Source organism: Peromyscus eremicus, chromosome 12 (assembly GCF_949786415.1).
Source record: "Peromyscus eremicus chromosome 12, PerEre_H2_v1, whole genome shotgun sequence".
Taxonomy (NCBI): Eukaryota; Metazoa; Chordata; class Mammalia; order Rodentia; family Cricetidae; genus Peromyscus; species Peromyscus eremicus.
The window spans coordinates 26,646,199-26,666,734 of record NC_081428.1 but is presented as its reverse complement, the minus strand read 5'-3'; the positions used below and the strand labels follow the sequence as shown (position 1 = coordinate 26,666,734).

The window sequence follows — 20,536 nt, the reverse complement described above, 5'->3', positions numbered from 1 at the left end:
CGAATGAAGAGGTCACAGTATTAACTGTCCGTATTAGTCTGAGGTTTGCCCAGCATACTTTGGGAACACAAAGGTAGAAAACTGTTGCCTATGAGTAACAGGTATTCTTGGTGTACTTATAATACATCATTGACCTTGAAAAGACTACTGAATCTAATCATGGCTTTAGCAAGAAGTAAATGTGGTACTAATTAAATGGGATTTAAGACTGAATTTTCTTTCAAATCTGTTTCTAGCATACGGTCTTTTTTATAGTAGTTAATTTGTTGTAGGGACTCGATAATATGCAAATAAAATTTATAAGTGTTATTGCATATCTACATTGTATTGTACAACTGTAGAAGAATATTTCCTACAGCATTGCAATACCTATTCTCAGTTTGGGTATAAATTAAAAACATTTCTTCTAAGTATATACTTTGGGACAAATACTAAGCCATGACATACAGGTCACTGTACCTACCACCCTGTACCTGTGTTTTCAAGGCCATTACATTTGGACTGTATTAGGTCATTAGTTGTGTAAAGAAATTTATGGAGGTGTGTATGCAAGACACATGGATTGACAATACAATATGATTTTTATAGAGATGGAGGTAAAGCTTGAAATTTTATGTCTTAAAAGAAATCTTGCCAGTATACTGGGGAGTGAGTGACTGTGAAAGTTGTTCAATATTTATGGTTTTGCTGCAGACAGAATATTGAAACCTTCATCTCTTATTGTAAAGGGAAAGAACTGGTAGAATTTTTGATAGACCTTTGATATTTTATCACTGTTTTTTTCTAAAAGATGTTTTTCCCCCATTGGATATAAATATATATGTATCAAAATATATCTGCTTGGTATTTTTGATTGGTATTATAATAGTAGAGTATGTTTCTGTCATTGTCAAAGTGAAAATTGATACCCTTTTACTATTTCTGATATACTATTTCTAATATAAAAAACAAACAAACAAAAATAAAGCTCAAGCCCATGGCTGCCTGGCTGTAGCATCTTAATTTCTTGAGTTTGATTAGGTAAGTATACATTAACGTTTTGATGTTAAGTGAAAAAAGTTAGTGGTTGTTGGTTTTTAATCTTCCGAACAATTAGGGTTTTGTTGACTGTCAAAACAGTGCTCAAGCTATATGTCAAACTTTTACAAAAACTACAGTGTCCCCTTCTTACCATTTAATTCCGGCTTATTATAGCACCCCCCCCCCCCAGTATAAAGTTCATGGGCAATTAAAGTCATTGCCAGTGTGGCAACCATGATTTGTGACCTTTTTTTTTTTATTAAGCATAGTTTATAGTACATGTTCATGTTTTTCAGGTGCATTTCTTGATGATTTTATTTTTGATCATATATATCATTCTTATAGCAGGTTTTTTCTTCAAACATTCAACTTATTCAAATATTTAAATAGTAATGAATATTTTGTTACAGAAGTTTAAGTAAATCAGAAAGCCATAAATTGTAAAACTTGATATTATAAAGATTATAAGGTACAGGTATACTAGAGGCAAAATCCCATATTAAATTCCAGCTTCACCAACCTACTAGTTTCATGGGCATGGCTAAAACTGCTTACCTTCCTTAGTTTGCCCGGAGTGCAGTAGTGAATGATGGCAATGCCTTTCCTATCATGATTCATTGTGAAGCTTAATAAATTGACATGTGTGGCTCCTCACAATAATGCCTGGAATATAGTGAGTGCTTCAGAAAGTGCCAGTCGATAAAACATTGTGTTTACTTTTTTCTGTTGATACATTTTTTTTTTTTGTTTTATTTACTATTCCTCTTACATTCTCTAGATGCTTTATGTTCTGTGTTTTATTTTAAGGGAAACAGTATTTATGAAATTGTTGGTTTTGAGTGTGTGTGGTATGTGGTGTGGTGTGTGTGTGTGTGTGTGTGTGTGTGTGTGTGTGTGTGTGTTGTATTCCAGGTGTCAAAAATAATTTTAGTTGGGATGCATTTTTTTTCTTTACTTTCTTGGTTGGATCAATGTACTAGACAACTAAGAAAAGTAAGAGTTAAAGAAGCTTGGCGAATGGATTATGTGTTTGTAGACCTGTATGCAGCATTTAAATTTTAAGGAAGAGGAACTCAAGCCTCCATGTTTATTTTCCTCAAGGTCACATGGCTGGTACTAGGTCTAGGGTATGTGTCTTTTCACTTCTTAAAAATGTTTCTGCTAAACTGGCTGATGGTATCAAAAGCCTTTAAACCCAGCACTCGGGAGGCAGAGGTAGGTGGATCTCTGTGAGTTTAAGGCCAGCCTAGCATACAGAGACAGCCAGAGCTACACACAGAGAAACAAAAAACCTGTCTAAAACAAACAAACAAACAAATGTTTCTGATTTAGTCTTTTTTTTTTTTTTTTTTTTTTTTACAGTGCTTGAGTCTATTGGTCCAGCTAAATTCACCATAAAACCAAGCTTTTAGCGGGGTTATGGGGGCTCGGAATTATTTCTCACCATGTTGGATGGCCATGCACTCTAAGGGGCATCACAGACTTTGGTCTGCTGGGTAAAGGACCCAGGGCTTCTGTCTCTAGTGCATACAGCTGGTGTTCCCATGTGTTTGCAGAGCAAGGAAACATGAACACAGGAGAGCACTCTGCTATTTGAGCCAAGACTGTTGAAACATGAAGTCAGAATGCTTTGTAGAAATCAGCAGCCTAAGACTGTGTTAGCTCGTGTTTCAGATTACACAAGAGAAAATAAACTGAAAGGTCAGTCGAACAGTTACAGCTCTGCCCTTTTCCATGGTAATCAGCAGAGCATGTAGCAGAGACGTGAACAGGAGCGTGACTCGAAAGAGGGCCTGGGAAAGCGGCTGGCGGCTTCCTCTTGTGACAATTCCTGGTGCTTCCAGGACTGACCAGATGGGCCATCTCACAGGGTTTACCTTCAGTAATTCTGATTTATTGCACTCAGAGGATTTTTTTTTCCTAGTTAGGCAATCATGTTTTCACTTTGCCAGAAGACCCCCAGAATTTTAATATTAACCATTAATCATACCTTAGTAAACTGCAAGGGCAATACATTATTAATTTGCTCACAACCACGAGACAAGGCACAGTGATTAAAATTAATTTCTTCCTACATTTCGTTAACTTATTATAATTAATTAATCTGTTAAGAAGTCAAAATATGTTTACATTAATGGCTATATAGTAGGTGTTTCCCTGTGTTTCCTCAACTGTGTAGCATTTCCAGTCAAAAAGTAGAATTCTAGCAATAAATGTTTGATAATTAAAAAGAAATGAGTTCTATATGGCTTTTTAAGTATTATCATCAAGTTTACCATATTGAGCAATTGTAAATTTATGACTATTTCACTACAAAGGGGAGATTTTAGACCTGAGAGGATTTTCGCTGTGGTCTCTAGCCTTTGCTCATGTGGGGCTCAGTGCCAGGATTAGGAAAGAGTATTTAACAAACAGCAGCCGTTATTTACTGACAGGACACAATTGTAGGTAAGAACAACTCTACTTTTTAAAGGACAGCAATTTTCAGTGGAATTCCTTTTCCTTCCTCCCGAAAATTTTAAATAATTTTTGTATGAGCATCATTTTGCTCTCTTATTGTAGAGACCATTTTTAAAAATAACTTTGACTGTGTGCTGAAAAAAAAATTTATTTACATAGCATTTGTTTCACAATCTCAGAAAGCAAGAAGTTAACTCTTTGTTGTGGTCTCATGATTTGTATTTTGTGTGTGTGTGTGTGTGTGTGTGTGTGTGTGTGTGTGTGTGTGTGTAGGTTTGGAGGCGGGTGGGTATTGGATGCCCGTATGCCACAGGCATATGCTTGAGTGCTACAGAACAGAACATGTGGACGTCAGAGGTCAACTTTGGGACTCAGTTCTCTTCTGTCACCCTGTGGGATACTGGAATCAAACTCAGAGCCCAGGTTGGTCAGTGAGCACCTTCGTTCACTGAGCCATCCGTTGCTCCTGAATAAGAATTGTGAAAGGTTATATTTTGGAATATAGCACTGTGGTTGGGCGTTTTTCTCTTCTCACTCCCACATAAATACACGTGATCTTTATGCATGCCAGGCCTCAGCTTGGCTTGTTTCCTGCCAGCTTTTCTTAACTTAAGTTATCCCATCTCCCTCTTGCCTCTGGGTTTTTTCCTTTTCTTACTTCTGTATATCTTATTTTCACTCTTACTCTGTGGCTGGCTGGGTGGCTGGGTGGCTGGCCCCAACATCTTCTTCTCCTTGTTCTCTTGTTCTTTCCTCTCTTCCTCCCAAATTTCTCCTTCTATCTAGTCTCTGCCTGCCAGCCCTTGTAGCTGGAGAAATTCTCTCCAGCTCCCGCCACCAAGTCCCGCCAGTCCCAGAGCCCACTTATAAAATAAACACACAAACACTTACATTATTTAAACTGCTTGGCCATTAGCTCAGGCCTGTTATTGTCTAGCTCTTACGCTTATATTTAGCCCATTTCTATTAATCTTTACTTTGCCACGTGGCTTGTGGCTTACCGGTACTTTACATCTTCCTTGTCCTGATGGCGGCTGGCAGTGTCTCCCTCTCAGCCTTCCACTCCCAGAATTCTTTTCCTTGTCCCGCCTATACTTCCTGCCTAGCCAATGGCCAATCAGTGATTTATTTACTGACCAATCAGCAACACACTTGACATACAGACCATCCCACAGCACTTCCCCTTTTCTTTTCTTAAAAAGGAAGGTTTTAACTTTAACATAGTAAAATTACATATAACAAAACAATTATCAAGCAAGAATTACAGATACAATATTAAAGAAGAGATCCTATCTATCTTATATTTGTGAGTTTAAGGTTTTATATCTAACTTATCTTTTATTATAACTAAGGAAAATTGTAAGTATCTAGTCTTTAACCACATCAAAGACCTCAGAAGGATATGCTACTACCTGAGAAATGGAGAAGGATATAAGCAACTTTTAGGAGTCTTGTAGGGTAGACAGAGACAGCTGAGCCTGGACAGTCATCTAAAGTTTTCTTGTAAAGTTGGGGCATCTGTCTTCAGCCCACAGGCCTAGAGTCTCTTATTTACTTTTCTCTGTGTCTTGTAGAATGTCTGGCAGATTTCTCTGCAAAGCAGGAACCTGAAGGACCATTTTGTCAAGCAAAGTTCAGTGGTCACCTTTCTATGGGTCCTGCATGTCCAGTTGATCAAGCAGTCCAGGCAAGAACAGTTTCTTGCCCAAATGGCTATTTTTGTCAAGGTGAAGATAAACTCCATATGGAGTGTCTTCGATGCCCATCCTCCTCTCTGAAGTAAATCGGTGCTGTCAGGAGCAGACATGTCTCACTGTCCAAAAAGTCTAAATTTTTAAAACATTTTAAATGCCATATTCTGTAGGTCTTTGAAGTGTTTGAAGACTACCTATCTATCTGAAATATATCTATGTATACCTAGAAGACTTAACTAACATGGCTACAAATATTATCATAGATGACTAACTATTAATCTATTTTTTAATTATCCATTACAATTTTAAATGAGTTACATAAACATAATACCTCAAACAAGAATAGAAATATATATACAGTATAACAAAATTAAGTTTAAATTTGTATCAATAAACTAAAATCTGTAGCAATGTAAAACATTTTAAACAAGTTGTTACTCTTTAAAAGTAGGTTCATTAATCTACCCTTTCATCCTATCATATCTAAACTATCCCCCCCCCTTTTTTTAGAGAGAGATTGTATTTATAATCAACCTGCTTTAAATAAAAATATTGGTTTTTCTCTGTCCCACACCAGAGGGCTCTTCTGATTTGGGACACAAGAATCTCTTAACCATTTTTTTTTTTTTTTTGAGCAATATGTCTGGGTTTAGAGGGGGAGTGAGCCAATTCCATCTCTAAAGCCAGCTTGGTATATTTGGGAATTTGGGCGTAGCTTCTCTTACTACTTCCTGCTGGAGGGGGGCGCTGTATCTTATGGGGAAACAAAGAAAATTTTAGAATTATGGAATAGTCCATGAGGCTGTATCGTCTGAGCCAGATGCCTTCAAACCATTCTGGATGTTGGATCATCTGGGCCATGGTGTCATTGGAGACCTTCAGGGGGTCTTGGCTGGTCAAACCTGATGTATCTTAATCTGGAACAAATCCATAGTCTCTGGCTTTCTGTGGAAACAAAATCAGAGCCTCCTTTCCAAAGCAACATATCCTTACATCCAAATTTTGAAGTCAAGGTACCTTTAAAATACACATTTTGGCATAACTCAACAGCTTTTGTAATCAAATGTTTTTCTTCAGTTACGAATATCAAAGAGAACATAATCCAGATTCTCTGTGTGGTAGTCATCTTTACGTGGCTTATTTTTTTATATTAGCTTGAGCTTTGAGCCTATTACTTTTAAACTGCAGCCTTCTAAGCCTGAATCGGCGCAGTGGCTGCTGGCTCCGCCCACTTCAGCTTCCCAACATGGAGGCGGTCCGCTTTCCGCCAGCTCTGGGAGCCATAACTCTCAGAAATAGTGGGTCTACACTTTTACCAAAGTAGCGTGTAGCCCAGAAACCTCTTTTTTTGTTTTGTACTAGCAAAGGCTAAATTCACCACACAGTTTAATGTGCTACTTGCAGAGGCCTTATTCCCGCCATACTGCAGGTCGAGCATGCACGCCAGGAACCCGCCAGTAGCTCAAACCGGCAGCTGCCGCTCATTTGAGAGAGACAATTAGGAAGCTGTTTTTAGGTCCGTTTTAGAATCTTTTTTCTAAGTTTTTAGGTGGAAACTCTTGCCACCACGTTGGACGCCATTTGTAGCTGGAGAAATTCTCTCCAGCTCCCGCCACCAAGTCCCGCCAGTCCCAGAGCCCACTTATAAAATAAACACACAAACACTTACATTATTTAAACTGCTTGGCCATTAGCTCAGGCCTGTTATTGTCTAGCTCTTACGCTTATATTTAGCCCATTTCTATTAATCTTTACTTTGCCACGTGGCTTGTGGCTTACCGGTACTTTACATCTTCCTTGTCCTGATGGCGGCTGGCAGTGTCTCCCTCTTAGCCTTCCACTCCCAGAATTCTTTTCCTTGTCCCGCCTATACTTCCTGCCTAGCCAATGGCCAATCAGTGATTTATTTACTGACCAATCAGCAACACACTTGACATACAGACCATCCCACAGCAAGCCCTGCCTATCCTTTCTCCTGCTCTACTATTGGCTGTTCAGCTCTTTATTAGACCACCAGGTGTTTTAGACAGGCAAAGTAACACAGCTTCACAGAGTTAAACAAAATGCAACATAAAGGAATGCAACACATCTTTGCATCATTAAACAAATGTTCCCCAGCATAAACAAATGTAACACATCTTAAAATAATATTCTACAACATAACATTGTCTTGTAATTGAATTAATGTTTAGGTGACTACACTGTATATTAAAGTGAATAAACATTAGAAAAGTTCCAGAAATTGAAAAGGAATGTTAAAAAATTCATGCATTTATCTCAATTAGTGGCATTTAAAAACAAGGAATAGTGTTTGAAAATAAGAAAACATATTGGTATGGTTTGGCTATTGAATAGCCTTGTAAAGGTCATATGGACAGATAGAATGTGCAGCCTCGTGAGTAGTACATTCCTTGTAAGCATGCCTTTATAATTGTGGGATTCTGTTATCTCCCACAATTTGAGATATACCCATTTTTTTTTTCATGTGCCCCACCACAGTATGCCAGTCTCATCAGAGGATGAACAAAGAGGGCTGTTTGACCTTAGACTTGAAACTTTTCCCTGTACAGAAAATTCTTTGTTTTTAATTTAGTTAAAAGTATTTTTTGACAATTTATACTTGTAAACAATGTTTTATGATCGTATTTATCCCCCGTCACTCTCTCTTATTCTCCTTCCACTTCTGGTGAACCCCCCCACCTTTTTTTTTTTTTTTTTTTAATCACAACTGTTCTCCTTCCTGTTTTCATTTTCATTTTTGTCTGTGCAGCTCTTGCACAGGTAACTAGGTCAGCTATGTGCTCATGATTGCAACAGGGACGTCATAACCAGAAGGCAGCGCTTTGTGGTGCTACTCTCCATCATGTCCTTTACAGTTTTTCACCTGCTCCTCTGTGATGCCCCCTGGCTTTGTGGGGTGTGATCCAGATATTCCATGTAAGGCCCTAGACTGTTTCTCTTTATAAAGTTAGTTGCCTCAGGTATTTTTGTTGTAGTAGCATAAAGCTGACTAATGCAAACATGTACCATGATGTCAAAGTTTAAATTGCTTTTAACGATCAGTTTTGTATAACAGAAGAATAACAGTGCTTTCATTATTTTCTTTTTAATAAAGACCTCATTAATTGATAGATCCATACTAGCAAAAACCACCCTTCTAATTATTACCATTAAAATATTTCTCTGATAATTGTGGTGGTGTATATCCCAGTAACTCAAGCATTGGGGAGATGCAGTATTGGAATTTTGTTTATTTGTTGTTGTTAAATAATTGCTTTGGATTGAGGGACACAAAATACTCATTTTAAAGTCTTAGTTGCCTAACCATTATTTGGCATCCTTGATATGTTGATACTTCTGTGTATTGTGGATATTTTCACTGTAAGAAAAAAGTTTCTGCTAAACATCTGTGTTCGTTATTTTTGTGTTGCTGTGAGAAGACATCATGACCCAGGCAAATTATAGAACAAAGAGTTATGTTGGGCTTACAGTTTCAAAGGTTTAGAGACCATGATGGCAGAGCTGTGTGTGCAGGTGCCAGGCAGCTGGAGCAAGCAGGAGGAAGAGACATCCCTGGGAGGTTCTAGAAAGAGGCCTTAGAAGCCTCAAAGCCTACTCCTAAGACACATTTACTCCAACAAGGCCAAACTTTTTAATCCTTCTCAAACAATTCCACCAACTTGGGTCCAAGTATTCAAACATATGAGCCTATGAATGCCATTTTCATTGAAAGCAGCACAACACCCAACATCCTTATCTACTTAATGATAGATTCAAAGCTCCCTCCTCTTCTAATAGCCCAGACTTTCCTGCCCTTCTCTTCAGTCTCTACCGTTTACCTATTAGAAATCTTTCTTGAGCCTCTACCTTTTGGTGCTTCTTGCCTGGATAGTTAATTTCCTCTCGGAAACAGAAAACAGAATAAAATCTCACAGTCTGAGCTACTTAGGAAGGAACTTCTCCCTAGGGTTGCTTGTATTTTTATCGCACTCATAAGTACTTGAGCATGGGTTCTACATCAGAGACATTTTCAGTTAAGGTATGAGCCATTTTTCTACTACATAACTGTGGTATTCACAACCCTGTCTTACATTGGATCTTGACTACTGACATAGGATCTAGTATAGGTCATCTTCTGGAAAAACAAATGTTTTAACCACTCCGTTTTTTTCCCTCACATTCTTAATCCCCTTTACTTTCTTATGGTAGCCTCCCTATTGATTTAATTAATTCAGTTATTTTTTTAAAACTCAGATTTCCCAAAAGCTGTATATTACAGTCAATATGGAATACTGGGTCCATGTCTTAGGAATTTGGGAGGAAGACATAAATGTTCCCTAATAAACATGTGCATTAAAGTTTAAACAAGTGTTACAAATAAAAGCAAATTGCTCCATTTAAAAAATAGTGATGCACACTGCCATTTCCATTTGGTGAAAAGCTACAGGCAGTACCTACTGAGTACTTGCTGGCTACTGTGGGAAGGATCCCACTGTGCCTTCATTGATCCTCCTGACCTATGAGGTTTCTGTGCATTGAACAGGGGGCAGGGAGTGAAGAGAAAAGAACTTAAGTGGCTTCTTCAAGGTCACATACAGAGGCTGAAAAAATAATCCCGGACTGTTTATTTCTAGAGTTGAAGCTGTTGTTATCTCGTGCTGTTACTCCTAATTGTAAGATAAATAGCCTTAGGAGTTCAACATAGACCCTGTCTTCTTAAGGACAGGTGATTTTAGTTTGAGGTTTTATCGAAGATAGCTCTTGGGGCCAATAACGATAACCTCCCTATTGGTTTTATTTTCCTGACCTTGATAACTTTTGTATTTATGTGCCTCTATTTTCCCTTTTTATAAAAAAAAGGTTAATTAATGTAGATTGCCTCTGATAGTATTTACAATATTTTTTCATGTCTGTTCAAAATGCTTGATTCAATATTAACATCATAATACAGTTTTGGTTACCAAAATTTGACCTACTTTTTAAGTATCCTGTAAGTTCGCAGAAAAAATACTAAGAGAGATGACGTTAGCCCGAGAGGGCACAGGCATGATGAGCTTGCCTTGCCCCCGGGCATTTTCTTTTTTCTGAGCCATAGTGATTTCAAAGTGGAATGTGTATTCCTGCATTAGAAGCTACGGGGCTGACCTTGAGGGAAGTCAAGATATTTAGTGGAAGTAATAGAGTGCTATAATCCTGTTTCCCTCGAAACCTTACCAAATGAAACATTGCAACATCATCTTAGCAAAATTTGTAAGAATTATTATTTTTTTAAATGCTGAACTCTAAGAATGTATTTTTAATGCTTCATTTGTCAATTGGCAACAAAATTATTATATTTATTTAACCTCTGGAAATATATGCCGTTTAAAGCTAAGTATTTTTGTTTATATTATGATCATTTTTATTTTTTGGCCCTCAGTCCTGATTTCTTTTGTTTAGTTGTTTCATATTGTTTATTCATTTTATTGTGTGGTTATTACTTAATGGCAGTTTCTCTGAATTAGAATTTCCTTAAAAAAAAAGAATTGGATCTAAAAAGGGTCCCAATGAAATAAAATACATTCAAAGAAGCAGATCTGACTAGTCTGTGGGGGCTATTATCAACAAGGAAGAAACTTTTCACATATTTTAAACGTTTTGGTAGCCTTTTAGATGTGTAACCTGCTTTGAGTGCCTAGGTCATTATTTTAAGTATTTTGAAACTATTACCACTGTTAGTTAAGTTGATAGGAAACTCTGTTATTTTTTTCTTTTGACCTTGAGTTAAGTACCTGACTGGGTAAAGCATGCTAGACAACAGAGGTGCAGGTGCAGCTGTGAATTGGAGCCCTTGGTCGCAGTGGGGACTGTGAGGTCCCTCGCAATGAGGCTTCTGGTTTTGTGTTGCTTCCAACCTTCCTGGGCCAAGCTCAGTCGCTTTCTTTTATCGCCCTGTGTTTCTGACGTGTGTCCAGTGCCTCCTGCGTACAGCACCCGCACTGCTTTACCGAGAACCCGGCCTGGCTCTCTGGATACGCACTGCAGTGAATCTGGGATTCCCTCTCTGGATACCCACTGCCGTGAATCTGGGGTTCCCTTGGACATTATCCCTTTTCAGCACATTTGTTTGACCGTGTTCTTCCTAGAGGCCCTCTTGCCATTTACTACTAGGATGTTCTGTAATTTCATTCAACTAGCTTCCCATTGTAAACCAGGTAGATCATTTCCCATGGTTTGGTTATAAACAGTGCCACAATTTCATACATAGGTACTTTTACTTCTTGTGGGATATGTCTAAAGAATACATTTCTAAAACGGGAGTTACTCGCATAAAGCTGTTTTGAAATTTTAATAATAGATGGCAGATTATTCTTTTGTATTCCAACAAAGAACTTTGAAAATCCCCCCACTGCCACCCCAACTGCATCCTGTCCACACTGGCTGGCCTTCTGGTAGGGATTGGAACTGAAGGCTCAGATTTGGACCTTCTTGATTTTATTTAATTTTCTGTGACTTGTTTTTGTTCTTAATGCTTACAATTTTGGTAATTCCCTGAGCCTTGGAAGGTGCTGAGTGGGGGAGGTGAGGCGGAAGATGGGTGGTGATGTTATAGATGTCCAATTTAGGGCTGACATTCATCAGTCACTTATTCTCAGCACTTGGACCAGTTATGAGTCCCTGAAGTAATTACTGCTGACTTTGAGAGAAGAAACTTCTGGAACTTAAGCTCACAGCAGCACTAACCTCTGGGCATAAACCTAAGTTACTTAGACAAACCGACTTCAGTAACCACAGACTTTTAACTGACGGTGCCAGGTGTGAATTCCCGCCTGTGGAGCGGGCCTGGAATCCAATCAGGAAATAGTGGGTTGCCACTTTTGCACCAGCGGGCTCATCGTGCCTGGTCGGTTGGTTATTAGCATGCAGGGCCTGCAGGTGAGTAAGACGGTTGAGGACTTCTCGTCATCAGCCTGATTAGCACCTTCCCGTACTCTGAGACACGGCCAGCAGAGAGAACGCTTCCAGCCCAGTTCTGGCTTGATTTCTACATGTCTTGTAATTAGAATCTTCAGCCCGAGGTTCTTACCTTCTGGTTCTGATGGGCAACCAGGAGCAATTGCAATAGCCTGTGCCTGGCTCCGCTGTTTTGAGCCTGAAGTAAGGCAGAGAAAATATCATGGTAGTAAAATATCATGGTAGACTGTGGGATGGAGGAGCTGTTCATGTCCTGGCTGTCAGGAAGCCAAGAAGCCTGGTGCAAGATATAGCTCCAAAGGATCCTCCCCAACCACCAACTCAGTGAGTCCCTTCCTCTAACTATGCGCCAACTGCTAAAAAGTTCTCATAATGGCGCGCCCAGCTGGGGATCAAGGCTTGAACAGATGATCCCGTGAGGAACATTTCATATTCAAAGCGCAGCATACGGCATACTCTTTTTTTCATATATGGGTTTAATTATTTAAGAAAATATATCTTTTCATTATTCTTTATCTTGTTCTTCAGAGTCACCACTTCTTTTCATTTATTTTCTCTCTATTTTGGATGCTTATTTTTAATCTATTCAATATTTTGTTCATTTTCTAACTTTAATTATGAATAACTCGTTAATTATATAATTACTTGTAATTTTTAGTTATTCTAATTCATCAGTTATTTATATTAATGTCTCTCTCTTTCCCTTTTTACATTTATTCTGTGTGTGTGTCTGTGTGTGTGTGTGTGTGTGTGTGTGTGTGTGTGTCTGTGTGTACAGGACTTAAAACATTTTATAGGAGTTGATTCTCCTCTTTCATCATGCAGGTTCCAGGGATCAAATTCAGGTCAGTTGGTTTGATAGCAAGCACCATTATTCACTGAGTCATCTATCTGTTTCAACTTCTTTCTTTAGGTCTTCAGTTACATTTAAATTCTCATTGTGTTATTTGTTATATAGTACCATAGTTTACATTTGTTGGGTTCATTTTTAAGTTCACTTAATGTATAGTATGAAATATATATATATATATATATGTGTGTGCGTGTGTGTGTGTGTGTGTGTGTGTTCATGTCTGTTTAACTAAGTTCACCTTTTTTGGTTGTTGTTAGCTTCCCAGATTTTATATGTTCCCCGTGTATTTCCATCTAGATTCATACCATCTTTCTGGGAATTTCGTTTCTTCGCCCCCTAGATTTACAGAAGATGCTATAGAGAGATTCATCTTACAATTCTGGCAACTTTGCTTTTTATTTGAAAGATGTGTGTGTTGGCTAGTTTTATGTCAACTGACACAAGCTGGAGTCACCAGAGAGGAAGAAGTCTCAGTTGAGAAAACGCCATTATAAGATGGGCTGTAGGCAAGTTTATAGGACCTTTCCTTAATTAGTGATTGATGTTGGGAAGGACTTAGCCCATTGTACGTGGGGCCTCCCTAGGTTTGTGGTCTTGGGTCTTGGGCAAGCAATATGAAACAAGCTTGTAAGGGCATCAGCTTCTGCCTCCAGTTCCTGCTCTGTTTGAATTCCTGCCTGACTTCCTTCAATGATGAACAGTGATTTGGAAGCCAAATAAACTCTTTCCTCCCCAAGTTGCTTTGGTGATGGTGTTTCATCACAACAGTAATAACCCTAAGACATGATAAACTGCTTCACAGTTTTATACTTTAGTTTTACTAGTTTGTTTCTCCAAGTCTGCTTCAGAAATAAAGATTAACTAATGAAATAAGTAGGTATTTATTTATTTATTTATTTATTTATTTATTTATTTATTTATTTATTTATAAACATTAAAATAATGATCCTGGAATCCTGGAGGGTCAGGAGCAGCAATATGCTTGCTGTGCCTTTCTCTGCTTGGGAATCTTCAGTTTTATTCTATGCCTACTGACTTTTGTGATGTTACATGATATATGTTCTTTCCATGATCAGATGATTTAGGGTAAGGATAGACAAATTACAGCCCACCGGTCAAATTTGACTTGTCGCCTCCAGTTTTTTGTAAATGTACGGTTATTGGAAACAAGCCTCTTATTAACTTATTCTTTGTGGCCCCTTTCTTACTTCAGAGACATGGTTGAGTAGCTGTGACAAAGAGACCAGATGGCTGGCAAAGTCTCTGCCCTATTGCAGGAAAATTTGGTCAAACTTTGCTGTAGAGTAATTCTTTTTTTCCTTGCTGATTTGACTATGACTTTCTTTTTTGGAAGACAAAATTTCTAACTTCTTTTTTATTGTCCTTCTTCAAAGGTATAAGAAGTTTACCCAGGTTCTGAGTGACATTGGCAAGAGTGAAGGTGGTATTGATAAGTTTTCCAGAGGCTATGAGTCATTTGGCGTCCACAGATGTGCCGACGGTGGCATCTACTGCAAAGAATGGGCCCCGGGAGCAGAAGGAGTTTTTCTCACTGGAGACTTCAGTGAGTATTTTGAAAGCATTGAAGATATTAATATTTGATTTCTCTGTCATGCAGGCTTAATTTGCATGTTTATTATAGTAATATTAATGACTCAAATAGTTATCTGACGTTTCAGCGAGCACCATAGAATTCACTAAATAGTTTACTCATGTGGTCTCGTTGCTTCTGCTCTCATGTGATACACGTATTCATGAATCTTTACTTTCTGGAATGCCAGGCACAAGAAATGACAGGCTGTGGGAAAATAGTGGTAGAAAGAGTGCTGGAAATTTACCTGCCATTGCCGCCATGTTCTGGTGAAAAGGAGGAACAATATTGCTGAAAATCTTGGCGGAGATAGTGTCATGCGCCTTTGCAGGTGACTGGCTAGTATCGCATTTCTTGGTTGTTTGCAGCCTTGTTCTGCTTTTAAGTCTTCAGTAAAAGTAGTCTTTCAGTCTACGAGATAGGGGCATTGATCACTCAGATGTTTGCCTTTGTCACCTTCCTCTTCCCTTTCTTTTGACATCTCCACTATTACCTACATTAGACGGAGTTAAGAGTATAGACAGAAGTTCAATGACAAGAAATAAGACTCCTTGACTTCTGTCTAGTGGTTGGAAGGACCTAGAGAAAAACTCTAAGACAGCATGCTATGCTTCATGCTTGGAGGATAAGCAAATCCATAACATAACAAGGAAGAAAGCTATGTTTGGAAGTGAAATAACTGGGTAAAACAGACATTGTCAAAAAGCATTTGATATCAGAAAAAGAAACATGGAAGTGATTGTAATCTTTAGGATCATAGAGGGGTATAATACTTAAGATTTGATATTGTCAGATTGAAACATTTTGCATGATGTATTAATCTATTTATAGACATTCTGGAAATGCCAAATGTATAGGCAGATTATTGTTGTCAGAGGATGAGGGCAGGAGGGGACTGTCTGGAATGATGAAAGTGCTTTAAGCCATAGTTATTGTGCTAGTATATTAGTTACTTTTTGTTGCTGTGGTAAAACATCATGATAAAGAAATGACTTCCAGAATAGTTTATTTTGCTTAGAGTTCCAGATGGAGAGTCTAGATTTGTAGGGGAGGCATGGTAGCAAATGTCTAGAGTAGGAAGTTGAGAGATTGCATCTTCAACCACAGGCAGAAAGCAGAGAGAGATAGAGTGAATTAGAAGTGGGGTGAACCTATGAACCTCTAAAACCTGCTCCCAGGGATGTGCTTCCTCCATCCTTAAAGTTCTATAACTTCCTCAGACAGCACCATTAACTGGCTACTGAAGTGTTCAAATGAGCCTATGGGGACATTTCTCATTCAAACCACCATAGGTGGTGTCTTAGTTAGGGTTTCTATTGCTATGAAGAGACCCCATGACCAGGGCAACTCTTATAATGGAAAACATTTGTTTGTGGTAGCTCACTTACAGTTCAGAGGTTCAGTCCGTTATCATCATGGTGGGGAGCATGGCAGTGTGCAGGCAGACATGGTGCTGGCTACATGTTGATCAGAAGACAACAGGAAATGGACTGTGACACTGAGTGAAGCTTAAGCAAAAGAGACCTCAAAGCCTGCCCCCACAGTGACACACTACCTTCAACAAGGCTACACCTACTTCAACAAGGCCATTCCTTCCCAATACTGCTGCTCTCTATGAGCTAATGGGGGCCAATTACATTCAAACTACCACAGGTGGTTATGTGACTGCATGTATTAATTAAACTATATAGAACTGTGTGTCAAAAGTAGAATTTTCTTCATGTAAGTCATACCTTAAAGAATTGACCAATGCCAAAGGTGATCATGCAGGCCCCCTGGACCTATGAGACTTGGGTCTGGAAATCTGACTGGGTTGAAGAGAGGATAGACAAACAGATACATGACACAGAAAAGCTGGGATGGGTTAATTATGCACACTCTGATGGAGAGGTGTCCCTACAGCAGCAACTGGAAACTTCAGCGTGTTTGTTCCGTACAACACAAGGGCAGGGGCTAGCTAGTTTGGGTCAGAGGCCTCTGTGGGGGCAGGGGCAGCCTCAGGCCGCTGTCGTACAGGAGGAGGAAGCTGCAGTTGCTAAGTTTTGCACACATTGGTCTATTGTTGGTAAGCACCTATACTCCCATTTATTGCCAGCACTCACGCTCAGACCAGAGGAAGTCTTAGCCAGTTCCTTTAAGCCTTGCCCATGTGTGGAAGGCCTGGTCATTTTCACGTGGGTCTGAGGCTTTCATTCTCGACATGATGGACTAATTTCAAACAATACACAGTCAATCAGGCCCTCATTAGCTCAAGGTTGTATTGACTCCTTACAGCATGCCCTTAACTCCAGCATGTAGGAGACAGAGGTAGGCAGTTCTTTATGAGTTTGAGGTCAATTATGGGCTACACAGTGAGTTCCAGATGAGGGCTATATAATGAGACCTTGTCTTGAAAAAAAAAAGAAAGAAGTAGAATTTAGCAGAAGTTTCAGGTTTTATCTAAGGCAGTACTGTCCAAGAGAAATGAAATTCATCCCTCTTACATAATTCAAGAATTTTAGTAGTAATGTGAAGTACAAGAACATTTTAATGAGTTTTTGTAATATTTTATTTAGCCCAATATATAAAGGTATTATGAAATTACCATACATTGGCTTCAAAACTTATTAACAGAAACTTTTTTTCTCCTTTTGTACCATGTCTCTGAAATCTGGTTATGGCAAATTTGATCACAGATACTGATTTTTCATAAGAAATACTTAGCATGCATTTTGATTTAACAAAATCGTCAGTTTAAGAGTAGACTCACAGACCCAGAATTTTTTCCATTTAGTGAAAATTTTCTTAGTAACTGACTTGAATAACAGTTTTAAATATTAAATTTAATAAAGTAATGAAAATGAAGTTAATGTAAATTTCAGTTTCTCAGAAGCATTAATTAACCTCATTTCCAATTCTCAATAGCCATATTAGGTACTAGATCTCTTATTAACATTTAATTTATAATCCCCAGCACTCAATTTTATTGTTTCTTTTTATTTCCTTTTATTACACTGTGAATATTCATTGAGAATATATTGGTAGAGAGTATTCATGTTAAAGGTATCTTTTCCCCATTTATTTATCTTGTATGTCTGTTGGTATGTGTGTGCCATAACATGCTTGTGAAGGTTAGAAGGTATCTTGCAGGAGTGATTCTCTCTTTCTACCATATGGGATTGAACTCAGATCCTAAGTCTTGGTGGCAAGCTCCCTTACCTACTGTACCATCTTACTGTCTCTCAAGATAAATTTTTATATAACACTCCCACTCCCAAAAGTAATGTAAGAATATCAACTAAAATGATACTGGTATTTTATTTCCTGCCATATTTATAAGTAGAATAGTTTTTATAAATATGAAAATATAGGTAAGAAACTATGAAGTGTATATTCTCAAGCTATAGTTATTGCAAAAATGTTGATTTACTAAAACTACCAGTGATGTTTGAATAATTAGATTTAAAATTTTTAAGTAATGTATCTAAGTTTAATTCTTAACTATTAAAAGTAGTACAATGATTTAAAGAGTTTTGTTAAGTGAAATTAAAATGATATGGTCCATATCTTAAAAAACGCATTTTTTGTTTGTGTGTGTGTGTGTGTGTGTGTGTGCGCGCGCGCGCGCGCGCGCGCGCGTGCACGCGCGCGAATTGTGCATGTGAATGTCATAGGATGAGCTGTAGGAATCCATTCTCTTCTTACTTCATATGAGTTCCAGGAATCTAACTCAGGTTTTCAGGCTTGGCTGTAGGCACCTTGCTCAATAAAAAGTCTTATTTTAACATAAAGAAGTCCTCTGCTAACTGTCTCCTTTTGCATTGAATTGGTTTTTAAAATCCCTCCTTTTGTGAAAGTGCATTACCTAATTTTAATGCTTTCCATATCCTGGAGATAGCATTTTCCCACATGATTTTTGATCAACCAGAATTTATTTAATGGTTAAGGTGATGAAGATCATCAGATTTAGTGAAAGAGCTTTTTATTTAACTGTACTGTAGGCTAGTAATGCAAATAAAATTAGGATTAAAATCAGTCAAGATTAAACAATTTTTTAGAGATATTAAAATATCAAATCAGTTAATTTTTAGTTAATGGGAGAGGACAAATTCTCTTTATGCCTATCATTCCAGGGGTCTCATCTCAGGGTTTCTATGTGTGAGATGTCACTAAAGAGCCTAGCCTTTACCCAGCAGCGATTACTCTGGAGCTGGGCACAGTAGTACAAACCTGTTATTCTCTGAAGCTGGATGTTGTCGTCCATATCTATGATTCCAGCAGGGAGACAATGGGCATTTGGTGGCTTGTCTGGATTTTTCAGTGAGACTGTCTCAAAGCAACAAAATGAAACGAACAGACAGACAGACAAACAACAGCAGCAAAAGGCTTTAATCTGGCTGTAGTTCAGTCGGGGCTGGCTTGGCTCCACACTGGAGTCTCCACACTGGAGTCTCAGGATGCTATCTCCTGCACTGCAAAAGCAGAGCCTTTATAAGGCACAGTACAGACAATAAATGTATGAAGGAGTCATGCATTTAAAAGAATATTTATTTCAGTGAGTGTGTGGGTAGCAAGGGAGCATGAGTCCAAAGCACAAAATTTGTTGTTGGTGATTCTCTGGCTCAAAATACATCCTTAAAACCATTACTAATCACACCTCTCCCCTAACATAGAAGATTGTTTTGTTTTGCCTTTTTTAATAAATCTTATCTGTTTTTGTAATCCTTCTTCAGACTAGTTGAACAAGAAGTTACATTTTTTTCTTTTCAGATTTTTTCAAGTCCAAGATTATTAGAAAATCTTATTATAAGTCTTCTAGTGTCTAGATTTGTGCTAACCTGAAAGAACAATAATAGATGTTAATCAGCTCACAAATTATGCCCAATTTTAAATTTGGAAACCAAATAAAATGTTGTTCTTGATGGCTTTGTTAATAAAGATAAAATAAAAGGAATTCAGCTATATATGACTTCATTCTTGTTTTGTTTGTTTGTTTGTTTTTTTGTTTTTCAAGACAGGGTTTCTCTGTGTAGTTTTGGAGTCTGTCCTGTATCTTGCTGTGTGGACCAGGCTGGCCTCGAACTCACAGAGATCTGCCTGGCTTTGCCTCCTGAGTACTGCGATTAAAGGTGTATACCATCACCACCTGGCATGGCTGCATTCTTAACCAGCTGATAAATGGAGTCAGCAGCCAACTCATCTAGTTCTGTGGAATTAACCTCTTACCACATACTGATCATTTTACATTTCTCTTTGTTTCACTTCATCATGCAGCAAGAATTTGACTTCAAAATATTACTTCTTTACCCAATTTTTAGAGATAACAAAAACAAACCAACATGATTTTTCTTATGCTTTCACTGTAGTAATTAAAGATTGCTTTTATGCTGATTTCATTCTGAAACTTCATAGGTAATAGAGAGTCAAGTTTTAAAAATCTGCAGCAAAAAACTGTACATCTGTTAAGTGATAAATTATTATATTCAGTTGACAAAAATGCCAATTTATTTTTTTCTAAGTTGTTAGCTATTTAGTTGTAATAGTTTTTGAAAATAAAATTTAATTAAAAATGTCTATATTCAAAGCAAAACAAAATACAACAAAGTATGGACTCATTTGGTTTGTGTAGTCTAGAATCCTGGTGACCCAGAGTGCTGAAGCTTAAGTTATCAAAATGAACAGAATGAATGACTAAATCATGACTTGAAGTTGAGTCTTCTGTTTGCTAGGCAGGCACTCTACCACTGAGCCATATCCCAGCCCTAGTACATGTAAGACTCAACTTCAAGGCCAGCCTGGTCTACAGAGTGAGTTCCAGGACAGGCTCCAAAGCTACAGAGAAACCCTGCCTCAAAATACAAACAACAACAACAACAACAACAACAACAACAACAACAACAAAACCCCAAAAAAACCCTCAGAATTCCAAGAAAAGTATATGAGCCTTTAATTCTGTTTTGTTGAAAATTATACATGTTTTTTAAA

General features: G+C 38.0%; 1 protein-coding gene across 1 annotated transcript in view; it reads left to right on the top strand.

Moving 5' to 3' along the window:
* The window catches only part of Gbe1 (1,4-alpha-glucan branching enzyme 1), a 245,133-nt gene that overhangs the window by 34,125 nt on the left and 190,472 nt on the right, over positions 1-20,536 (top strand). The window contains exon 2 of the mRNA XM_059277170.1: positions 14,376-14,545. Within this exon, the coding sequence (XP_059133153.1) occupies positions 14,376-14,545 (170 nt within the window). The remainder of the gene's footprint in view (positions 1-14,375; positions 14,546-20,536) is intronic.